We start from the raw sequence: 16,795 nt of genomic DNA on the forward strand, positions 1-16,795 counted from the left end.
TTCAGAGAAAGAAACGGAGGCTAAAAGAAACTGCATAATTTTCCTATAAGTGAAGTAGCCAAGATTCGAACTCAAGTGTTCTGCTTCCAGTTTTCCCAAGGTCAGCATCTCTCTTGGCATGAAGTCAACGTATTAAGTACCAAAAAGAATGTTCTAAAAAACAATTCAGTCTGCCATAGATTGTTGCAAGAATTCTTACAGTCATTAGTACTACACAGTAAGTGGAATTTGTAGACCCTCATTCAGGGTCACTGGAGGTCATTCATACAACACACTTTCTGGGAGGATCAATATTTCTCCAACAAAAAGACTTCTTTAGACGTTGGTTCCCACTTCATTCCTTTCATTTAAGCTAGACAGGTTCTTTGCCTCCTATGTATTTCTCCAACAAAAAGACTTCTTTAGATGTTGGTTCCCACTTCATTCCTTTCATTTAAGCTAGACAGGTTCTTTGCCCCCTATAAAATCCCATGCAAGTGTTGTAATTATTATTCTCTGATAAAGCGAGTTCCCTCCTGGGGCTGGGAGACTGGGTGGGGCCAGCTGGATGCAAGGGGACAAAACCTGAAGCCTTTAGCTTGCTATCTCAGCAGGCCAGGCCCAAACCTTACAGCCCTAGCCAAGAATGAAGAACCACTGAACAGTAACTGGAAGAAACGAAGACACAATAGGGACAGTGGTGAGGATGGGTCTCTGTGCCCAGAAAAACCAGTGTTTCAGAGCTGGAATGGGGCCTCTGAGAGCATCTGATGGCGTTCCAAATGCTCTCTTGGCGGATGATATCAAGACCCAGCAGTTAAGCTACTTTCCAAGATCACAAGGTCAGCGTGTGGCACAGCTGATCAGAATGTCAGTCCATTTGATTTCTAGCTAAAGCCACTTTTTCATTTAACCATAGATTCAGGAGATTGTATCTTGTTTCTAAATAAAATCCAACTAGGAACCCAAATCTCTAGGGATACCCTTGAAATGACTCTTGAGGGAAACCTGACATTCCTTATCTTGAGCTGTTTCAGATGGGATGGAGATGGGATGGGGAGAGCAGGGACAGGAGAGGAAGGGAGGGGCGGGGAGTGTTCTTGGGTGCCCATAACAATAGCTAATAGCTGAAGTTTTCCCCACAGTTTGCTGGGAACTGTGCTTAGTACTTTAAATGCATTACCTCCTCACAACAACCAGATATGGTAGGCATGATCCTTTCTACTTTACAGAAAATGAGAACAAGGCACAAGACTTGAGCTTTCACAATGTGTAAGAGGTGAAGGCAGGACTGGAACAGCTCTGTTCTACATTAAAGACGTGCTTCAAATCACTGACTTTAAAACTGTATGGTTAATTCAGGGCCCAGGGAAACTTAAAATTTTGTTGGTCATAAGAAATCCTCACATACCAGTCAGTTGTCCCTGGAGAAAAGCACAGCTCTACTGAGCCTGAAAGAGGGTATTTCCACCAAGGATGGCAAATGGGGTACTTACAAGTTTAGTTTTTTTGCTTCTTCTGCCCAAACTCTCTTACTGGCGCATGAGAGAAGAGTGCGATGAGCAATAGGGAAGGGAACATTCAGGACTGGAGGTTTAGTGGAGACAGAAAGGAAACAGGTTTGCTTTCTAAGCCAAGGTGTGCTTGCTAAGTCACTTCAGTTGTGTCCAATTCTTTGTGAACCTACGGACTGTAGCCCTCCAGGCTCTTCTGTCCATGGGATTCTCCAGGCAAGAATACTGGAGTGAGTTTTCATGCCCTCCTCCAGGGGATCTTCCCAAGCGAAGGTATTCTAAAAGCCCACTCCGCCTTCAAGAGCTACAAAAGAAATTCTGTGCCATTCTATTATTATTATTTTTCAAGCCCTCCCCTGCCCCCTCCCTACCTATGCCATTCTTAAATTCTGTCACTACCCTCAGTAGCCATTTCACTAACAAATCCTGCATCTGCTAGAATTTGAATTAGACACAAGGAAAGACTTCTGGGGAAAATGAACCAGTCATCTCTGTAAACTGGAAGTTTACAGAGGGAGTAAACAAAGGGAGCCTTTATAGACTCCTTTAAGAAAGTAATATACCCAGCCAGTTCTTAAGGGCTTCTCTAAATTAAGGCTGAAAGGAAGAAACATTGAGACTTTCAACAGGGGAAGACAAGGAGGTAGTTTTCAAACTTCTTCCCTCCTTGAGTATTAAAGTCTTTCCACCTCAAAGGACCTTCCAAAAATGGTACATATTCACAGGTAAGACAGGTGACTAAGGGGCCAGACAAAACTGGTGCTTGTGGAGGAGTGGGGCCCAGGAGGTAAAACTCCAGCCAACAGGATACGTTGCTTTTTCCCCAAACCTGCAACTCATTGTGATTTATTCTGCGCTTCTCCAAAAGTCCAAAGTCCTCAACATTACACACTTGAGTCGTAATCTGAAGTTCCTTTTCAGTAAGAGCTCATCTGTGTGGTCCCCATGCCACCTCCAGATTACTCATATGAAAACAGGGCCCTGGAAGCAGTAATTCAGTTTGATGATAATTGTATTTCTTCTGTGCACTAATTGTTCCTAGCATGGAACATATACTCATGCACTTGTCTCTGGAGCTTGCCCAGAAGAATAAATCATTCAAGCTAGCCTCTAGCACTGCCGACCTTAACCACATGCCTACTGTTTTTGAAAGAGAGGAATTCACACAGCCTTTGATGGCACATTTACAAAAGACAAAAATTAAACTACTTGATCTGGCATATGACTCAAAAGCAGCCAGTCATTCCACATATGGGATTCTACTTATTGATTTAAAAACCTGGCCTCTCCTTTGGAAAGAAGAATAAAACAGAAGCTTAAAAGCACTCACTTCTAAATGCTTCAAATACCTTGCTTTTGGTTCCAGAGGCACTCAACATACAATCATTTATGCCGTAAACACGTGTCACTTTTTTGTGTTCTGGCAAAGCATCGTTCAGCACTGTAGTAACTGTTGCAACCGCTGTGAGGTTGGCGATGTGCGATACTTCAGAACTCCAAGCATGCCAGCCAGTGTTCACTGGTTTCATTTCCAGTCTCTCTACATTTCAGTAGATAAAGCAGAGCAGCAGCAGCAGCTCAGTAGAAGACCATGGGCTTCGGATCACGTGACTGCACAATTCACTTAGCCTGAGGTGTAAGGTAAGTCTACCAACCTGGCTGGGTTACTGAAAGCCTGAATTAGTTTGCTGGGGCTACTATAACCAAAGACCACTGAGTGGGTGGCTTAAATGACAGCTTATTTTTTCACAATTTTGCAGTCTGGAAGTCCAAGGTCAGTATGTCAGCGGGTCTGGTTTCTTCTGAGGCCTCTCGTTGGCCTGCTTTCTCGCTGCATCCTTCTTGCACGTGGTTTTTCTTTGTGCACTTGCAAGTCTGGTGCCCAGATTTCTTCTTGTTAGACACCAGTTACATTGGATTAGGGCCTACGCTAAGGACTTCACTTTAATATAATTACTCTTGAAGATCTTACACAGTCACATTCTGGGGTACTGGAGATTAGGGCTTCAACATGTGAATCTGGGGGGTAGGGAGGTGGGGCACAGAATTCAGCCCATAACAAAGACTAAATGACAAAGTAAGGCCTTGATAAAAAGTTCATTTTTTCCTTTCTATGCATGGGGTAAGAACCTGTGCTTTGAAATCATGAAGCTCATTTTAACTCCTGCTTCTATTGCATGTTAATTATGTGAATTTGGCTAAGTTTCTTGTTTCAACATCTGTGAAAACCTCCTGCAGGGCTTCCCTGGTGGTCCAGTGGTTAAGAATCTGCCTTGTAATGCAAGGGTCCAGAAAGATCCCTTCTGCTGTGGGGCAGCTGAGCCCCATATGCCATAACTAAGGAGTCTGTGCTCTGGAGCCCGTGAAACACAACTACTGAAGCCTGCGTGTCTAGAGCAAGAGAAGCCACCACAGTGAGAAGCCTGCACACCACAACTAGAGTCCTCCCCACTCACCCCAACTAAAAAAAAAGCAGCAATGAACACCCAGCACAGCCGAAAGTAAATAAAATTTAAAAAAACCCTCCTCAAACCACTGTTGTGAAGATGAAGTGCTGAGTATGTAAAGCGCTTAATGATACCTGAAAGGGGTGGCAGAATATGTTTGCTAAAACTGCATTATTTGTTCCTAGCAGTAACTGATTAATGCTACCAGAGCACCTTCCTTGTCTCCTTAGAAACCTGTATGCAGGTCAAGAAGCAACAGTTAGAACCTTACATGGAACAACTGATGGGTTCAAAATTGGGAAAGGAGTAAGACAAGGCTGTATACTGTTACCCTGTTTAACTTACACACAGAGTTCATCATATGAAGTGTCACATGGATGAATCACAAGCTGGAATCAAGACTGCCAAGAAAAAAAGCAACAACCTCAGATATGCAGATGATACCACTCTAATGGCAGAATGCAAAGATGAACTAAAGAGCCTCTTGATGAGGGTGAAAGAGAAGAGTGAAAATGCTGGCATAAAATGCAAACATTCAAAAAACTAAGATCATAGCATCCTGTCCCATCACTTCATGGCAAATAGAAGGGGAAAAAATGGAAGCAGTGACCGATTTTATTTTATTGGGCTCCAAAATACCTGTGGATGGTGACTGCAGTCATGAAAAGGCACTTTTGCTCCTTGGAAGGAAAGCTATGACAAACCTAGACAGCATATTAAAAAGCAGAGATATCACTTTGCTAACAAAGGTCCGTATAGTCAAAGCTATTGTTTCTCCAGTAGTCATGTACAGATGTGAGTTGAACCATAAAGAAGGCTGAGCGCTATAGAATTGATGCTTTTGAATTGTGGTGCTGGAGAAGACTCTTGGGAGTCCCTTAGCAAGAAGATCAAAGCAGTCAATCCTAAAGGAAATCAACGCTGAATATTCATTGGAAGGACTGATGCTGAAGCTCCAATACTTTGGCCACCTGATGCAAAGAGCTGACTCATTGGAAAAGACCCTGATGCTGAAAAAGATTGAAGGCAAAAGGAGAAGGGGGTGGCAGAAGATGAGATGGTTAGATAGTATCACTGACTCAATGATCATGAGTCTGAGTAAACTCCAGGGGATAGCGAAGGACCAAGAAAGCCTGGTGAGCTGCAGTCCATGGGGTCATGAGGAGTCAGACCTGAGTTAGAGACTGAACAACTGTGCTTTTTACTTGTCTCTTTTTGTCAAGAGCTTTGGAAACTGGCTTTGATGTTGGCCTATGACCTAAATAAACAAAGTGACCAAACTTGGCCTTAGAAAGTTCAAGATTTCTTGACTGGCTGAAAAAAGCAGCAGAGGTTGCAGATGGAACATTCCCTATAGAGCCTTGATTACACAAGGCTTAGTGTATTTTACAAACATGTAGGTCATAGCAACTGGCCCTGCAACACAGACAGCTTCAGCACTGGGTTACAAGCTTCCAAATAGCTGAGTACAAACAAATACCTTTCATAACTCAGCAGGACTATTACTTGGGCCCTAGTACATCACACTTCAAGACAAAAAAATGAAAAAATCATGGCATTTTTCTTCATTCCACCTAATAAGAGAAGACAATGACAGTGTGTTTTCCTATCAGGAATAAAGTAAAAATCAGCTGCCACTGTACATTTCCAGTCTAGACTTTGACCATATTGAAAGTGATCAATGCCCAGAAGGTTTTTATCCAATGTTTGTGAAGACTGTAAGCACTCTTCAGAACTGGAAAATATCACAGTGGGAAAAATCCTGAACATGAATCAGAAGTTCTGAATTCAAATCCTGGCTCTACTGCCTAAAAACTTCTTAACACTGTTTGATGATCTCAATGAGCCATTTTTGCTAACTACAAAAAAGGAGAGATTAAAATCCTCTGCCCAATCTACATCTTAGGAGTACTGTGTGAGTCAAACAAAATAATGTTTGTGGAACATGCCTCAAAGAATAAACAGCAACAGAGGTGATAATGGGATCAGTATTATGAGCTCGGCCTTCAAACAGCTGACAAACTCAGAGGAAATAGCCCCTAAAACCGTACAGCAAGGAGGCTGACCAGAATACCGACATTCTTCAAATATCTTATTAAAGATTTACCAGATTAGAAAACAGTCTTCAAATTCTTGATGTAGAAAGCACTCTTATTTTAGTTGCCCTGGATCTTCATTGCTGTACACCAGCTTTCTCTAGTTGGAGAGAGCAGGGGCTACTCTCTAGTTGCAATGTGCAGGCTTCTCATTGCCACGGCTCCTCTTGTTGTGGAGCACAGCCTCTAGGCACATGGGCTCAGGAGTTGCGGCTCTCAGGCTCTGGAGCTCGGGCTCAGAAGTTGTGATACATGAGCTTAATTGCTCTGCGCCATGTGGGATCTCCCTGTATTAGGAAGCCAACTAAAGTCTCCCGCATTGGCAGGCAGACTTTTTACCACTGAACCTCCAGGGAAGTCCAGCACTCTTATTTTCTAACAAACTGTCAGATGTGCTTCTTTCCATCCACCAGGCATACAGCACCACAGTGGGTAGCGTAAGGAGGAAGAGGAGAACCAGCAGTGCCCGCCTGGGGCAACTCACAGTGCAGGCTGCACCCGAGGCAGGCTGGAGGCTGTGTGTGACTGCTAAACATGGCAGGACTACAGGAGAGTGGCTTTTCCCCATTTTAACTTGTACAGCTACTTGGAGTCCCTCTCAAAAGGACCACAAACTTTAAAATGCACCATTTCATTCCTGTCCTTTAGGCAAGAAAAGACCAGAACATCATCATGTATTTTAGCTTTATTGAAGACATTACAGTAGACAAACAAGTAGACAAACACATGCTTTATAAAATATACATTCTCATGTGTGAGAAAATATAAATAGATACTAGGGAAGGGCCACACTGAACGACAACTTGGCTTATAATTCTCTTTACATACATCGAGTACCATGGCTGCTCGGACTGACATCCTCTGACGGGTAAAAAGGGAGAAGGGGAAAGGAGAGGGGAGAAGTAGTGTCTCAGTGGATCAAGAGGCCACTTTAGGTAGCCAAGAGATATCCAAAGAGCACTTGACCACCTGCTGATCAATTAGAGCTGACAAAGATCACTTTACTCCTTACATTTGGAAACAGGTTCAAATCAAGCTGTTTCTTTACCTTCACCCCACCTGTTGGTAGAGATTATCAGAACCGCTAGGAAACACTCAACATACAACCTTGAGGGAGCAGGTCCAAGTATCACTCCTCACACATGCACACGTGCACGCAAACACACACACACACGTCCCTCACTACCCACAAAATCTCCAGGTGATTCATGGGCTTTCAGGTGTTGTTAAGAGAAGTTTGTAACATATCTCAATTCAGAACATGTTACTTTTGTCAACAAACCAAGCAGCTGTAAAAGGAACTGAGGAAAGGAAGGAAGGAAGGGAAGGAGAAAGGAAAGAGAGAGGAAGAAGGAAGAAAATTAAGCTTAACTGATGTTGACTTAGACTGTACTCCAAACAAAATTTTTAGGTTAGAAGCAAGAGGGAAAAGCATCTGCCACACTGAACTAGGAAAGAGACTACGTAATGGAAAAATGAAACGTTACTAACAGGTTGCCTAGCAATCTTAACTCAACTTTCTGAGGTCCAATTGCTTCACAATTACTTCTATAATTTGCATCAGAAGCAAAGTAAGAAATGGAAGATGTAGCATAAAATGACAGCCAATTTACCTCTGTTACTTCGCCACTCTTTTGGCATTTCTGGGGCTATTAACATGATTAGAAGAGGCCACAACACACTTGGGTAAAACACTGGCTACAAAACTGAACAGCACAATCCCATTCCCATTCCCATGGAGTCCCACTGACAAAAAAAGAAATGGTGGTGGGTGGGGAATAAAAAAAAAAGAAACAGGAATAAAAATTAGAGTAAAAGGGTTATACGCTGTAACATTTTTTATTATGGTAATGCCATTTGGGTTAGGAACATTATAGATTTTCTCAAAAGAATAAGCCCAGTTTCATGTTTGCCATTATTAACACAGAACAGGCTCCTTTTGTCAACCAAAGAACATTATCTTTTAGTTAAAAATAAATTTTCTAATTATACAGTAAACTTACTGTATACAAAGGATTCTATAGGGTGAAGATTTTAAATTGTCTGACTGCTTCTGGAGAATTCCAATGATAAAACTGAAACAGGGTTTAGGTCATCTTGTCCATATTCCATTTCAGTACAGAAATTTCTCCAATGCTCTTAATAGATGATTACTTAGCTTCTGTGCATACTTCTCCCATGAAAGGCTGATGATTCCTATTGTCAGATAAATCTAATTTTTAGAGTGTTAGGGTATATAGAATTATTGGCAGGTATATATACTCTATTTCCCTGTAACTTCTGTCCCACTGATATGACCCGTCCAATGGAAGACGAGTGCATCTAATCCTTGTTTCCTATGACAACCCTCGACATAACTAAAGACTTTCTCTCCCTCTTCTTAGGAAAATGGGTAAGATTCTTAAGTTGCTTAACATCTTAATGTTTCTTTTACAAAACCTCCCAATGGGCAACATGAAGGCAACTGTTTTTAAACACAACATTTACTTTACAGAAAAATACACATTTAGAGCATTTTAAGATGGCACATTAGGGGGACAGCACATTGGGCTGGGTTTCTGGTACCTCCTGTTCTACAGATTCCCTTGCATCTAGGGAAAGCACATCAGAGGCTGAACGACAGAAAGCTCATGGGGTCCACTTGTCGATTCTGTGGCAGGGAAGCTTGAAGTACAAGGAAAACATTATTTCTTCTTCAAGGTAGACTTACAGAATCAGTCTCAGAGGGGCACAAACAAATGAAGAGAATTTATGCATCCCTACTGATATGAAGTGGTAATTGGGTGGGAGACAGAGGATTTCTCTCGGCATTTGTTTGCCTTGCTCTTACAACATTTCTGATTAAACTGGTGGCAGGCAGACATTACACTGCTGGGAAGAAACAATGATGAGCCACTAATCCTGTTTACAGCAGAGCATCTGCTTGGTCAAAAACATGCAATAATGAAAAATTTCAGGAATTCCACCTCCTAAGATTAGAATTTATTACATTTACTATTTTTAAGACCAGGGGTAGACTATCCCCATTTAATCAAATTCCTGACTAGTTTTTCAGGCAAGTGTTTTTATTTAGGAAAGCTAGCAATATCTGGGAGGACATCTCAACCAGCTGACACGACAGAGAACCTGGCTGTAGAGGAGCAGCCTGACACCAGTGGCAGCAGAGGGACCACTGCTGAAGGAGAGGCAGCGATGGTAGATTTTAAGTTTTCTAGAGCACTGGTTTTGTCCTCTCCCATGTAACAGCTGATGCTCTTTGCAGCCTTGCTCTAACTCCACCTTTTTCACTGAAGAAGTCCCTCAGAATGTGAGTCAGAGTACTATAATTAGAAGAATGACCTTGAATACATTAGAAAGGTGAGTCATAAACTGGTCACAAATTAGCAGTGGCATACCTCTCAACAGATTCGGATACTCTGGTGTGCTGTAACACACCAAGGGTAGTTCTCAATCTAATCACGATTCTTCACGTTTACTGATACTGTTTTAGAAGCTGAAGGTTTTTTCTCCTCGTGAAAGGTTCTTATAGCATTACTCTTGCTATAGAGGAAATAAATCTGGCTCAAGTCAGAGTAAGCAGCATCACTCCTGTTCTACTCTAACAAATATTTCATGAAAGCAGCTTTTTATTAGAGTAGATAATCCTCCTTGATTCCTGGAGGGACCACAGATTCATAGAACGTTACAGCTGGAAAGGGCTTTAGAGCATCTAGTAAAACGTCGTTTCATAAATGAAAAAGTCAGGCTGAGAAGTAGAGAGACTTGCCTTTGATTATACAACTTTTAAGCAGCAGAGCTAAAACTAAACCAGGTTTCTTGATTCTAAGTCAGCCCAGTACAAGCTACACTATTAATTCAACCTAGTAAGTAGGAAGAGGGATCCAAAATTGAAAGGAGAGGAAAATAGTGGTACTTAAGAAGTTCAAAATGAAAATGAATGAGGCTATTTAAAAAGAAAAAAAAAAAAAAAGACAGACATGGTGGTATAAAACAGCTAAAAAAGTGCTGCTGCCTATGGGACAAAAACTTAGGATTGAAAACTAGTATGAAATTCAGCCAAACTTCCTGGCAAAGAGCTGAGAAATTACATAAAGTTTAAAACTCTTGAAATGTACAATAACTTAAAAACTGATATTTTCATTTAAGTGACTGAATTCATCTAGTACATAATTACTCCTCACTAAATTCAGAGGACAGAATCCAACAGTCTTTCTTTCTGAAAGCAGAAAGAAAGAAGAGCTTTAGTTCATTACACTTAATTACAGCACTAAGTCTTTTGTTAACATAAAGCTTTTTCCTATCAGAAATTCAAGAAAACGTTTTGGCTTAAATAATCACTTGTACAAAACAAGGACCATGCTGAAGTTTTATGAGTTTCTGCATGTTCTTCCCCAAAGCAATATTCCCTTAAGATATACTGTGCATTAGTAGAAGAGATATTAAACTGTTTAAAACAAACACACACACAGAGAAAAAAAGCATTCTTTGGTTTCCTCATCAACAAAGTACTTTGCTCACAGTAGATATTCCCAAAACAAGTTTTCCTTTATCTGTGTGTATATGGCAATAACAAGACTACTAGTCTTTTGAAAGTCTTTTTATGCTAGAAAGATTATATTACCTGGCACTTGTAAACAGGTGACAAATGATTAGATGCATGAATCTTTAGGTACCAAGAAAGTGGTTAATTACACCAAGACTGTGTTTGTGTGTACGCAATCACTAGGTACCATGCTTCTGTACTTATTATACTTCTTAACAAGTATGTATTCAAAACTTGAAACGAAATCTTTGGATTCACTAAACCAAGCTGTACAAAATCTGTGGTCTGAGAAGCTGTTGTCAATATTATACGTGGATATTATATATATAATTTTAGCATATCAAAAATATTTACATTGCAACACATATGATCAATGAATACAAAAGTTATTTATAAATGCACATATATTTACAATGAGACCCCTGGATGACAGGGACCCAAAAAGAGAGAGAGATTCACAAGAATACAAAACTCTTGACCTGGTAATAGTTGGTCAAGTCTGGGATTCCTGTCGACGACCTTGAATATCAAAGCCCCACTCTCAACTATACGTTTAAAATCACTGCAGAATCCCAGGCACACTTCTCAGGGGCCTCCAAAGTTATTTCTCGTCCTTGGAAGGCAAAACAAAATGGCGTTGTTTATTCAGGGTCATTCTGCAGGTTGAGACAATCCAAGGTGTTAAGCAGCAAGGAGAGCTTCCTAAGAGGCTATGCACACCTGGGCACATCCCGGTAGAACCATCACAAAGCACTTTGTCCTGTATCTTCCTCTGCCCAGGTTGCACATTTTCTATTAGATGTACCCATTTCTGTCAGCCGTTACCCTTTCTTCATCAAGTATAAGCCAAACGAATGCCTGGCCTACCTTGGTGTGGTCAGATAGAACTGTAGACGTAAGTAAAGCAAATGCTGACTTTGGGGTTTCTTCTGAACACTGAGGTAGTAAATACAAAATCAATTAATCTGAGTCTGCTGAAACTGCATCCTAGAGTGAGTTTCATGTGCCCTCACTGCCATTGTGAACGTTCCGAGTCCTACTAAAATCAAAAGTGTGGTCGTGTAACCTGTGACAGGGCGTGGGGCAAGTGGAACAGTCTGGATCACTCTCTGCCAGGCCCTCATTTTGATGGAGTTGTGATGACTCAAGGACTGACTGCTGGGGAAAAGGAGGATGAGGCATACCTGGTTCTCTGCTTACGTTCCACAGAGGCCGCTGCAAGGTTTCTGAGAATGAAACACAGGAATAATTACCAGTGGTGAACGCAAGTTTACATTTTCTAAGACTTAATTTTCTTCTACCCAAGTCTTCAAAGAAATTAAGATGCCCAATATTCCTAAATAAGGACGTTAAGATCAAATGTATACTTGCCACTTTTCTTGCAACAACCAAAAAAAGAAAAGAAAACAAAAACTGGAACTATGGTCTTTCAAACCCTTCTAACCAACAACCTCACCAATTAATTACTGAAATCATGCTATATGTCATCTACTTTCACCTATTATTGGTGTTTCTGCTACTATAAAAATGAAAGCTTAAACTCTTTACACACATGGGAACAGACTAAAAGAGAATTAGTATCCAAATAGTAATGAAAGTTGTGTAATACACAGAAAAAAACATGGACTAAGCAGTCATTATATCATTAAATAACAAATATCTTTAAAAAATCATTTTAAAAATAAGCAACCATTCCTCTTCAGCTTCTAACGTGCCAGTAATTAGTTAACAGAACAACAGAGCACATAGCAAAAGTCCATGCTATTCCATTTATTCCAGCCAGAACCATCCCTGGAATCACCACTACACAACGTCTTCCACTGGAGACCTGCAGTGGTCAGCCCCACCCTACTTCCAGTGCTCTTCCATTCCAGGCTGACAAGAGGGTGAGAGCTGATCAAGAGCCTGGATGGAGAAGAAGACATCTTCATGGTCTAGAAAGTTTCATTTGGCTTTGTTTTGATTTGCTTTACTGGGTTGTTTCAAATGCCCCATCTTCACAATACAACCTGTGTTCCTCTTCCTCATCTGCACAACACAACTGAAAGCAAACACCTGCCAAGTCATACTGACATTCAACATTTACCTGATAGAATAGCAACCAAATAAAATGTTTTTAAATCACAGAAGTGAAAATATTCACCAAATTATGCCCAAATTATTGTATCCTTGGTATTTCAGGTCTCCATTATTTAAATAAATATGGAAGAAAAAAGTACTGCCTATGTGAAACTTTTTTTATAGAAACTTTTTCTGTAACTTTTCCTAAATCTTTAGAAGTAAGATCCTGCTACTCCCACAAAAACTGTTTTCATCCTACAACTTCAGACTTCTTTCCATAAAAATCTCTGGCTCTAGTTTATAGAAGTTAACAGTAGCTAATTATTACAGTATACCAATTTGTTTGTTTCTGTCAAATGAGAGTGCCACGGACATGATCGAAGGAAAAATCAAGTAGGTGAAAGTGAAAACAAACCAAAACAACAAACAACGCCGTGCCCTTTACCACTGCTCATCCGCGTGGAGGAAGGCTTCTTCTCATTCATCCTCTCATGGTTGGTGGGAAAGGCACATCTCTCTCTCTCTGCTGACGACACCAGGCTCTCCAGGGTAGTGGCATCTTGGGGAGGATGTGCCAAGTAAGTCTCTTTGGGCATCTGGACCATGAGGCTGGACAGTGTCTGATCCAGAACATCCTCTTCAGTAATATAGGTGTACGGACAGTATTCTCGGGTCCGGGAGTAGATGTTGGCATTGTCGTAACAATCTGAGCAGATAACTCTGGTGCCAGCGCCACCTAATACAACCCACGAAAGAAACCAAACATCCTTCAGTTAAGGACTCAGTTTTGCCAATCGTTAGTTTTCTCTAACAGCTGTCATCATTGTCATCACAGCTGGCATTTGTTCAAAACTTACATTATAAACGTGATGAAGTTTCAAGGTCTTTCTGTGAATTAACTTATTTAATCCTTATAATATGCTTATGAGGTAAGTACTAATTATCATCGCTATATTACACACGGAATAATTACAACACAGAGAGGCTGGGTAACTTGCCCGAAGACATATTGCCCAGCGGAAAGCTGAAACTTAAACTCTGGTCCTCTGACTTCAGCACGCACGCTCTTGAATAGTACATTAAATCATCCTTGTCCAGCCTAAATAAAGTCATGTTAAAATCAAGAGAGCCAAGATAAGGTTGGCACTGTGCTACAAGACACGTTTGGCTTAAGCAAACTAAAGCAGAGAAGAAGCAGCTAGGATGACTTCACTTCACAAAAGCCCCTATGACTTTCATAAGTCAAGAGGTTAAGCAACACTAATTGCTAAAAGGATTCCTAGAGAAAGTTTCTGACGGTCAAGGGTCCTGCCTGACAAGTGTGTGTGTGGTAGAAGTAGAAGTTTAATGAGCTCCCTGGACCATTAAGTGTTTGAAAACTGAATGATAAAAGAGAGGAAAGTGAGAACTAGAGAGTGAGTTACTTATTCATGATCAAGCAACAGAATTGTTAGAATCGGAAAAGAACTGAAGTAATTAAGTTTAACCCAGAAAGTAGTATTATTTCCCACAAATTGCAAAGAGTAGAGACTTTTAAGTATTCTTTAAACAGCCAGGACTTCCCTGTCAGTACAGTGGTTAGAATTTGATGTTTTCACTGCCATGGCCCCCAGTTCAATCCCTGGTCAGGGAACTAAGATCCTACAAACTGCTGAGTGCAGCCAAAAAAAGGCTAGAAATACTCTCCTTTCCATGGAAAGCCAAAAGAAAATCCAATTTGTTGATTTACACAGAAGTTCTAGTAACATCCAGTCTAAAAAAAATCTCTGTAGAAATGAAACAGACCTTCCATTTGATTAGTACTTGAAGTACTACACAGATTCATTCAAAGAATCTTTGAGAATCTTGAGAGAAATGCTTTATAAAATATTGTTGCTTTATTTTTAAAATGAAGAAATTAAAGCTCAGATTTTAAATAACGTGTTCATGGCCACATGGCTGGAAAGAAGAACTGAGTCAACCCCAATTCTATCCCTTAATTCTCCTCCTTGTGCTCTGTAACTCCCCATGGGAAGGGTGGAGTGGAGAAAAGTACTGTTGAGAAGTTAGGTTCTTAATTATTAGAACTTAATTATTTTATATCTCTTAATTATTATTTTATATCTTAACTATTTTATCTCTCTCTGATACTCTTCAATATATACTGAGAATCATCAATGCCCTTTAAACTTGAGTGAATGTCTACCTGTCAGCAGACAGACCAAACTTCCTGGACATGGTCTGAAGGGTGCTCATGCCTGAAAAGGATAAAAGACACCTGAAAGAAGTTTCTAGAACATCTCTCTCCCATAACAATACTTTGGTTTGGAAGCCTTTGCTGTGTTCGCCAATCCCTTGTTTAAGAATATGTTCCTCTGGAATAGGAAATGGCAACCCACTCCAGTATTCTTGCCTGGACAATCCCATGGACAGAGGAGCCTGGGGGGCTGCAGTCCATTGGGTCAAAAAGAGTTGGACATGACTTAGCACATACACAAGGAAATAATTGCTGTATATGTGTCATTTTCTCTTTATCTGCTTATAATTTATAATATATTTGTCATGTAGTAGATTAGCTAATGATATGGGCTGTAGAAATAGATCACCTAGGTTTGAATTTTTTCTCCCTCTAAATGATCACTAAGTGTAGTCTTGTATAAATGTCTTAATTTCTCTGTACCTCAGTCTTTTAATCAGTGCATTAGTGATTATACTGGTACTGAATACATAGACTGTCATGGGGACTGAGTGTGCACATGTAAAAATATTTAAATGGTTTCTGATACATAGTAAACATCATTCAATAAATGTTAACTATTTTTCTTTTTGAAAAAAAAAATAAGAAGAAAGTGTTCCTCCTTTCTGTCAAATGATTTTCTCCTCTGTTAGGACTCTAGTCAATTTTCATCCTATTTTGCATGGATCCAAATGTTTTCATTGTGTATCTTATTTTAAAATACTGCTTCAAGTTAGTGGGGAAGACTATCCACTGAAAACTAAACCCAACCGGGTAGGCTGAAACGGTAAGCACAGACAATGAAGAGTCATTACCATCAGTGCCTTTGTGTAAATATCCATTGGCAGGAGGCATAAGTTGCTGATGACTGCCTGCCTCAGAGTTGCTGTAGCCTTCTTGTGGCTCAGACAGCGTTCCTTGGGAAGACAAGTAGCTGGGAATGTCTGCAGGCAGGTTGAGTTCCTCTGTAAAAGAGACATCTGTAACTCTCAAATAAAGTTAGGTAATTTATTTACCTAACTCAGAAGACTATTTTGCAAATGTATTCTACTTCTCTACTAATGACCAAAAAAATGTTATGTACCCAGGAACTCAAGAGCTCTTAGAATTTTCTCTTAAAATTATTTCTTATTAGAATTCTCCCCCAAGCTTCATTTTAAAAGTATTAGCAAAAGAAACAAAACCTAAAGTCTGAAATCCACAGACGCACTTTCACAATCTATCTGGCTGTATTGTATCTCTTCTCTCACAGGACTTCAGGGTGAGTGAGAAGTGTCAAAGACTAACCTCTGTCATAAGGATTCCATTCTTTCCCACAGGAAAATTACAAGAGAAATGAGCCTTAGGAATTAAAGAAAGAAGGTGCACTGCAACTGTTTATAAGAGCAAAGTCTGGGGGGACTGTCTAGAAATTCTTAAAATTATTCACTAGAGAGGTTCCATCACATCAAGGAAGTAGGACATTTTAACAGAAAAACTCTCCCTCTATCACACATAAAGTATCAAAACTCTTCACTACATTCTGACTCAGACACAAGCCACAGTGGTCAACCGGATACCACTTACCTGTGTTGGTGATACTATAGTCTTCGTTTTTCCTTCTCATGTGGTAAATAACAATGACCCAGATCAAAGAGGTTCCCACTACACAGCAGACCACAACAATGATCACAATGCCAACTGTGGTCCACCCATCATCTTCATGTCCAATGCTACTCTGGGAAGAGTCACAATTGGGGGATGAAATCACATTTAGGTAAATGTGACCACGTTCTGTCCCAAGGGTGTTTGACATAATGCAGGTATATTTCCCAGCATCATCTAGCCCAGCATCTACGATGATGAGAAGCTGGTTGGCTGCAGCAAAGAAGTGCCGTTCTGTCACCAGCAAAGGTCCATCATCTTTGGTCCAGTTGAGGCGAGGGGCAGGACTCCCTCCA

General features: G+C 40.5%; 1 protein-coding gene across 1 annotated transcript in view; it reads right to left on the reverse strand.

Annotated features, from left to right (window-relative positions):
- Positions 1-6,708: 6,708 nt before the first annotated feature.
- The window catches only part of LRIG2 (leucine-rich repeats and immunoglobulin-like domains 2), a 66,212-nt gene continuing 56,125 nt past the window's right edge, over positions 6,709-16,795 (reverse strand). Inside the window, exons 16-19 of the mRNA XM_010830788.1 lie at positions 16,422-16,795; positions 15,671-15,820; positions 13,086-13,376; positions 6,709-11,805 (exon numbers count right to left, since the gene is read on the reverse strand). The exon at positions 16,422-16,795 is cut by the window's right edge and continues 5 nt beyond it. Of these exons, the coding sequence (XP_010829090.1) occupies positions 11,579-11,805; positions 13,086-13,376; positions 15,671-15,820; positions 16,422-16,795 (1,042 nt within the window). The 3' untranslated portion in view covers positions 6,709-11,578. The remainder of the gene's footprint in view (positions 11,806-13,085; positions 13,377-15,670; positions 15,821-16,421) is intronic.

Source organism: Bison bison, unplaced genomic scaffold (genome assembly GCF_000754665.1).
Source record: "Bison bison bison isolate TAMUID 2011002044 unplaced genomic scaffold, Bison_UMD1.0 scf7180017864519, whole genome shotgun sequence".
Classification (NCBI taxonomy): domain Eukaryota; kingdom Metazoa; phylum Chordata; class Mammalia; order Artiodactyla; family Bovidae; genus Bison; species Bison bison.